Source organism: Oncorhynchus nerka, linkage group LG20 (assembly GCF_034236695.1).
Source record: "Oncorhynchus nerka isolate Pitt River linkage group LG20, Oner_Uvic_2.0, whole genome shotgun sequence".
Taxonomy (NCBI): domain Eukaryota; kingdom Metazoa; phylum Chordata; class Actinopteri; order Salmoniformes; family Salmonidae; genus Oncorhynchus; species Oncorhynchus nerka.
The window spans coordinates 95,891,193-95,899,663 of NC_088415.1; the positions used below are offsets into that span (position 1 = coordinate 95,891,193).

At 38.4% G+C, this 8,471-nt stretch overlaps 1 protein-coding gene across 3 annotated transcripts in view; it reads left to right on the top strand.

The window, feature by feature from the left end:
• LOC115125577 (collagen alpha-2(VI) chain-like) overlaps window positions 1-4,659 on the top strand; it is a 68,949-nt gene extending 64,290 nt beyond the window's left edge. For all 3 annotated transcript variants that reach the window (XM_065006004.1, XM_065006006.1, XM_065006005.1), the window contains 2 exons: window positions 2,385-2,719; window positions 3,266-4,659. In XM_065006004.1, coding sequence (XP_064862076.1) covers window positions 2,385-2,719; window positions 3,266-3,532 — 602 coding nt within the window. In that variant the 3' untranslated portion in view covers window positions 3,533-4,659. The remainder of the gene's footprint in view (window positions 1-2,384; window positions 2,720-3,265) is intronic.
• The last annotated feature ends 3,812 nt before the right edge of the window (window positions 4,660-8,471 follow it).

An 8,471-nucleotide genomic window follows, 5' to 3' on the forward strand; every position in this document is an offset into this window, starting at 1 on the left:
ATAATAGATACATACTATAATAATAGATACATACTATAATAATAGATACATACTATAATAATAGATACTATAATAATAGATACTATAATAATAGATACTATAATAATAGATACTATAATAATAGATACATACTATAATAATAGATACATACTATAATAATAGATACATACTATAATAATAGATACTATAATAATAGATACATACTATAATAACAGATACATACTATAATAATAGATACTATAATAATAGATACATACTATAATAATAGATACATACTATAATAATAGATACATACTATAATAATAGATACATACTATAATAATAGATACATACTATAATAATAGATACTATAATAATAGATACATACTATAATAATAGATACTATAATAATAGATACTATAATAATAGATACATACTATAATAATAGATACTATAATAATAGATACATACTATAATAATAGATACTATAATAATAGATACATACTATAATAATAGATACTATAATAATAGATACTATAATAATACATACTATAATAATAGATACTATAATAATAGATACTATAATAATAGATACTATAATAATAGATACTATAATAATAGATACTATAATAATAGATACTATAATAACAGATACATACTATAATAATAGATACATACTATAATAATAGATACTATAATAATAGATACATACTATAATAATAGATACATACTATAATAGATACATACTATAATAATAGATACATACTATAATAATAGATACATACTATAATAATAGATACATACTATAATAATAGATACATACTATAATAACAGATACATACTATAATAATAGATACTATAATAATAGATACATACTATAATAACAGATACATACTATAATAACAGATACATACTATAATAATAGATACTATAATAATAGATACATACTATAATAATAGATACATACTATAATAATAGATACATACTATAATAATAGATACATACTATAATAGATACATACTATAATAATAGATACATACTATAATAATAGATACATACTATAATAGATACATACTATAATAATAGATACATACTATAATAACAGATACATACTATAATAATAGATACTATAATAATAGATACATACTATAATAATAGATACATACTATAATAATAGATACATACTATAATAATAGATACATACTATAATAATAGATACATACTATAATAGATACATACTATAATAATAGATACATACTATAATAATAGATACTATAATAATAGATACTATAATAATAGATACTATAATAATAGATACTATAATAATAGATACATACTATAATAATAGATACTATAATAATAGATACATACTATAATAATAGATACTATAATAATAGATACATACTATAATAATAGATACTATAATAATAGATACTATAATAATACATACTATAATAATAGATACTATAATAATAGATACTATAATAATAGATACTATAATAATAGATACTATAATAATAGATACTATAATAATAGATACTATAATAACAGATACATACTATAATAATAGATACATACTATAATAATAGATACATACTATAATAATAGATACTATAATAATAGATACATACTATAATAATAGATACATACTATAATAATAGATACATACTATAATAGATACATACTATAATAATAGATACATACTATAATAATAGATACATACTATAATAATAGATACTATAATAATAGATACATACTATAATAATAGATACATACTATAATAATAGATACTATAATAATAGATACATACTATAATAATAGATACTATAATAATAGATACTATAATAATAGATACATACTATAATAATAGATACTATAATAATAGATACTATAATAGATACATACTATAATAATAGATACTATAATAATAGATACATACTATAATAATAGATACTATAATAGATACATACTATAATAATAGATACTATAATAATAGATACATACTATAATAATAGATACATACTATAATAATAGATACATACTATAATAATAGATACATACTATAATAACAGATACATACTATAATAATAGATACATACTATAATAATAGATACATACTATAATAATAGATACATACTATAATAACAGATACATTCTATAATAACAGATTCATACGATAATAGATGAAAATACACAAAGTTTTATCCAATAGCTGTGTGTGTCCCTTCAACGTGTGTGTGTCTCTTCAACGTGTGTGTGTGTGTGTGTCTTCAACGTGTGTGTGTCTTCAACGTGTGTGTGTGTGTGTGTCTTCAACGTGTGTGTGTCTTCAATGTGTGTGTGTCCCTTCAACGTGTGTGTGTCCCTTCAACGTGTCAACCTGTGTGTGTGTGTGTGTGTTTCAGAACCAGCGGTGGCCAGCTGTGTCCAGCGCCCTGTGGACCTTGTGTTCATGCTGGACGGGTCAGAGAGGATGGGAGTGGAGAACCACCGCCGAGCCAAGGAGTTCATCGAGAACGTGGCGCGCCGCCTCACGCTGGCCAACGGCGAATCAGACAACAGGAACGCCCGCGTGGCCCTGCTGCAGTACGGCGGCCAGTCAGAACAGAGGGTGGAGTTTTCGCTCACGCACAATCTGACGGTGATCGCTGATTCGCTGGCAGGGATGAGCTACATGGACTCCGCCTCCTCTCTGGGCAGCGCCATCATACACGCTGTCAACAACCTGGTGATGTCACAGGTACAGTCAGATCCTTCATTAATGGCACCCCTGATAAAGACGAGCAAAAACCCTGAATGAAATAAATCATTCAAATACTGAGCTACATTGTATTCTCAAAAAAATTATATAAACATTAAAAATATCTCCCCTGTTTTCAATACTCTAGCACCCTTCCCTGTTTTCAATACACAAGCACCCTCCCCAGGTTTCAATACACCAGCACCCTCCCCAGTTTCCAATACTCCAGCACCCTCCCCAGTTTCCAATCCCCTGTTTTCAATACACCAGCACCCTCCCCAGTTTCCAATACTCCAGCACCCTCCCCTGTTTTCAATATTCCAGCACCCTCCCCTGTTTTCAATACTCCAGCACCCTCCCCTGTTTTCAATACTCCAGCACCCTCCCCTGTTTTTAATGTACCAGCACCTTCCCTTGTTTTCAGGGAAGCCTCCTGGCAGGTCGTAATGCTGTATAACTGTACTGTCTCTCTGTGTGGTCTACAGGGAAGCCTCCTGGCAGGTCGTAATGCTGTATAACTGTACTGTCTCTCTGTGTGGTCTACAGGGAAGCCGCCTGGCACGTCGTAACGCTGAACTGTCCTTCGTCTTTATCACCGACGGCATCACCGCGGGCGACAGCCTGGAGGAGGGTGTCTCAGCCATGCGGCGGGCCGAGGGCATTCCCACGGTGATCGCCATGGGGACCGACACGGACCAGGAAGTGCTGAGGAAGGTTGCCCTGGGAGACACGTCAGCCATCTTTAGAGGAGAGGACTACGCCACGCTGGGGAAACCCACATTCCTAGAACGCTTCATCCGCTGGGTCTGCTAATCAGCTAACCAGCTAAGCAGCTAACCAGCTCGTTAGAGCTAACCAGCTGTGTTCCTAACTAGCTGTTAAAGCTGTAGTCCGTAAGAATCTTTTCAGTTATGAAAAATAAACAAAAGGGTGTTCTCTGAGTTTTGAATTAAAGTCATATGGTGCTCTGTGATTTTCCAGGTTTTAGCAAAATGGCAAAACTTACAAGCTAAACTTCTAGCTCGTCCGAAAGACACGAGCCTCCAGATTGTTAAATCTTTTAAATGAGTTAAATGACAGATTCCACCATTAACTAGATAAGCACAAACAACCAAAGACTCTCTTATCAGAGAGTTACTGATATTGAATGTGTACAATGTTACAGCTGTAGGTCAATTGTTGTTGTTGTTGTTGTTGTTTTTCTATAAGAGATCCCTCTCTGTGAGGCCTATATCAGTACGTTTGTATTTTACACTAAATGTGATATTCTAGTGGAACGAGTTACACAGTGTCAATGTCTCGCAAAACAGTCTTAACTTTACAAACAGTCTTAACTTTACAAACAGTCTTAACTTTACAAACAGTCTTAACTTTACAAACAGTCTTAACTTTACAAACAGTCTTAACTTTACAGTCTTAACTTTACAAACAGTCTTAACTTTACAAACAGTCTTAACTTTTCAAACAGTCTTAACTTTACAAACAGTCTTAACTTTACAAACAGTCTTAACTTTACAAACAGTCTTAACTTTACAAACAGTCTTAACTTTACACACAGTCTTAACTTTACAGTCTTAACTTTACAAACAGTCTTAACTTTACAAACAGTCTTAACTTTACAAACAGTCTTAACTTTACACACAGTCTTAACTTTAAATAGGCTTTGACTTACCAAGTCGTTATGTTTTCAAACAGTTTTATAGTTTTTAATTTCAGTGAAAGTGTCTCTTATCTGTTATTATTCTAGATCAGACAGTCATTTAGACATCTCTCTCTCACACACACACACACAGATCGGTAGTTACATATATCCAACACACCTACACCTATACCCAACACACACACACACACAGAAACTCAAACACACACACAAATCACACTGAAATGCATTTGTTGTAAACTGAAAATGATGTAATAAAGCCAGCTGTGGTGTAACCAGACCTCTGTGTGTGTGTGTGTGTGTGTGTGTGTGTGTGTGTGTGTGTGTGTGTGTGTGCATCTGCACCTGGTTTTAATTTGTTAGCTGTGAACCATATGTATCCTGTCTGGAGGTTTACCAGACCTGGGTTGCTGTTGTCAATTAAATACTTATTCTCTGGATATTGGAGTATCTTCACCACAAAACACCACAACACACCAGAACAACACACCACAAGACTCCAGAACACACCACAAGACTCCAGAACACACCACAAGACTCCAGAACACACCACAAGACACCAGAACACACCACATCAACACACCACACTTCCCCACCCCTACACACCTCGCCACACCACCCCACAACACACCACCCCACACACCAATGCAATCTGGTTTCCGAGCTGGTCACGGGTGCACCTCAGCCACGCTCAAGGTCCTAAACGATATTATAACCACCATCGATAAGAGACATTACTGTGCAGCCGTATTCATCGACCTGGCCAAGGCTTTCGACTCTGTCAATCACCACATTCTTATCGGCAGACTCGACAGCCTTGGTTTCTCAAATGATTGCGCCTGGTTCACCAACTACTTCTCAGACAGTGTGTCAAATCAGAGGGCCTGTTGTCCGGATTGGCTCAAATGCATTAAGGAAAGAAATTCCAGAAATGTACTTTTACCAAGGCACACCTGTTAATTGAAATTCCAGGTGACTACCTCATGAAGTTGGTTGAGAGAATGCAAAGCTGTCATCAAGGGTGGCTAATTCGAAGAATCTCAAATATAAAGAACACTTTTTTGTCACGACATGATTCCATAGTGTTGATGTCTTCACTATTATTCTACAATGTAGAAAACATTACAAATAAAGAAAAACCCTGGAATGAGTAGGTGTGTCCACACTTTTAACTGGTACTGTATGTGAGAGTCCCACCCTTCCACAGAGGGGGTCATGTTAGTGTGTAACCCAAACTGTTCGCTATAGACAGAAGTTGGCAGATCGGCTGTAGCGACTTTATTTATATTTATTTAATGAGGCAAGTCGGTTAAGAACAAATTCTTAATGACAATTTATTTTTTTTACCTTTATTTAACTAGGCAAGTCAGTTAAAAGAACAAATTCTTATTTTCAATGACGGCCTAGGAACAGTGGGTTAACTGCCTGTTCAGGGGCAGAACGACAGATTTGTACCTTGTCAGCTCGGGGGTTTGAACTTGCAACCTTCCGGTTACTAGTCCAACGCTCTAACCACTAGGCTACCCTGCCGCCCATGACGGCCTACCCCGGGGCAAACTTGGACGACGCCGCCCAATAGGACTCCCATTCACGGCCGGCTGTGATGCAGCCTGGAATCTAACCAGGAACTACAGTGACGCCTCTAGCACTGAGATGCAGTGCCTCAGACCACTGCCTCAGACCGCTGCAGACCGCTGCCTCAGACCGCTGCACCACTGCCTCAGACCGTTGCAGACCGCTGCCTGAGACCACTGCCTCAGATCGCTGCACCACTGCCTCAGACCGCTGCAGACCGCTGCCTGAGACCACTGCCTCAGACCACTGCACCACTGCTTCAGACCGCTGCCTCAGACCGCTGCACCACTGCCTCAGACCGCTGCCTGAGACCGCTGCCTCAGACCGCTGCACCACTGCCTCAGACCGCTGCCTGAGACCGCTGCACCACTGCCTCAGACCGCTGCCTGAGACCGCTGCCTCAGACCGCTGCACCACTGCCTCAGACCGCTGCCTCAGACCGCTGCACCACTGCCTCAGACCGCTGCCTCACCGCTGCACCACTGCCTCAGACCGCTGCCTCAGACCGCTGCACCACTGCCTCAGACCGCTGCCTGAGACCGCTGCCTCTGACCACTGCCTCAGACCGCTGCACCAGGAAGTGTTACATAGGCCAGATTCACCGCTGCACCACTGTTCATACCGGCAGATGCCTGAGAAGCTGTTACCACTGCCTCAGGCAGATGCCTGGAAGTGTTACACTGGCAGATGCAGGACCGCTGCACCACTGGCAGATTCAGGAAGCTGCCTACAAAGGCAGATGCAGGAAGTGTTACATTGGAAGATTCAGGAAGTGTTACAAAGGCAGATTCAGGAAGTGTTACATAGGAAGATTCAGGAAGTGTTACAAAGGCAGATTCAGGAAGTGTTACATAGGAAGATTCAGGAAGTGTTACAAAGGCAGATGCAGGAAGTGTTAAATAGGCAGATGCAGGAAGTGTTACAAAGGCAGATGCAGGAAGTGTTACATAGGAAGATTCAGGAAGTGTTACAAAGGCAGATGCAGGAAGTGTTAAATAGGCAGATGCAGGAAGTGTTACAAAGGCAGATGCAGGAAGTGTTACATAGGAAGATTCAGGAAGTGTTACAAAGGCAGATGCAGGAAGTGTTACATAGGCAGATGCAGGAAGTGTTACATAGGAAGATTCAGGAAGTGTTACAAAGGCAGATGCAGGAAGTGTTAAATAGGCAGATGCAGGAAGTGTTACAAAGGCAGATGCAGGAAGTGTTACATAGGAAGATTCAGGAAGTGTTACATAGGCAGATGCAGGAAGTGTTACATAGGCAGATGCAGGAAGTGTTACATAGGAAGATTCAGGAAGTGTTACAAAGGCAGATGCAGGAAGTGTTAAATAGGCAGATGCAGGAAGTGTTACAAAGGCAGATGCAGGAAGTAGGCAGATTACATAGGAAGATTCAGGAAGTGTTACATAGGCAGATGCAGGAAGTGTTACATAGGCAGATTCAGGAAGTGTTACATAGGCAGATGCAGGAAGTGTTACATAGGCAGATGCAGGAAGTGTTACATAGGCAGATTCAGGAAGTGTTACATAGGCAGATGCAGGAAGTGTTACATAGGAAGATTCAGGAAGTGTTACAAAGGCAGATGCAGGAAGTGTTACATAGGCAGATGCAGGAAGTGTTACATAGGAAGATTCAGGAAGTGTTACAAAGGCAGATGCAGGAAGTGTTAAATAGGCAGATGCAGGAAGTGTTACAAAGGCAGATGCAGGAAGTGTTACATAGGAAGATTCAGGAAGTGTTACAAAGGCAGATGCAGGAAGTGTTACATAGGCAGATTCAGGAAGTGTTACATAGGCAGATGCAGGAAGTGTTACAAAGGCAGATGCAGGAAGTGTTAAATAGGCAGATGCAGGAAGTGTTACAAAGGCAGATGCAGGAAGTGTTACATAGGAAGATTCAGGAAGTGTTACAAAGGCAGATGCAGGAAGTGTTACATAGGCAGATTCAGGAAGTGTTACATAGGCAGATGCAGGAAGTGTTACATTGGCAGATGCGGTGGATCCCATCTGATACTGTAAATTTCCCTGTACTCATCATGGGGTTGCTACAACCTGGCCTATGAATGAAAGTTTACAATGTAGGTGCACACAGGTCGAGAGACAAATTTGAGGTGACAGACAGTGACATTCAATACCTGCATGCACACTCTTACCTGCATCTTCCCTTCGCTTGTGGACTTCAATGAACAACACATCAGCTGTATGCGAACAGGTGGGAAAAACCTTTCCAAGCCAAACCGTATCATAACCGCTACACACAGCCTACATCGTTGTCACCTTATTAGCTAAAGTAACATTCTAGTCAACATAGCTAATAGAACTAACGCGTTAGTAAACCCGCTATATGCAGTAAAGTTACAGAGTCACTAAGCAGTTACAACGGGAGACCCCGGTGGCAAGAAATTAGTCAAACCAAAAGTTTACCTTGACTTGGAAGAGTTCCAGTGTTGTGTTGGAAAGTCCTAGCCAGGTAACTAACATAGCATCCCTCTGTTATAGCCTGCTAGCTAACATA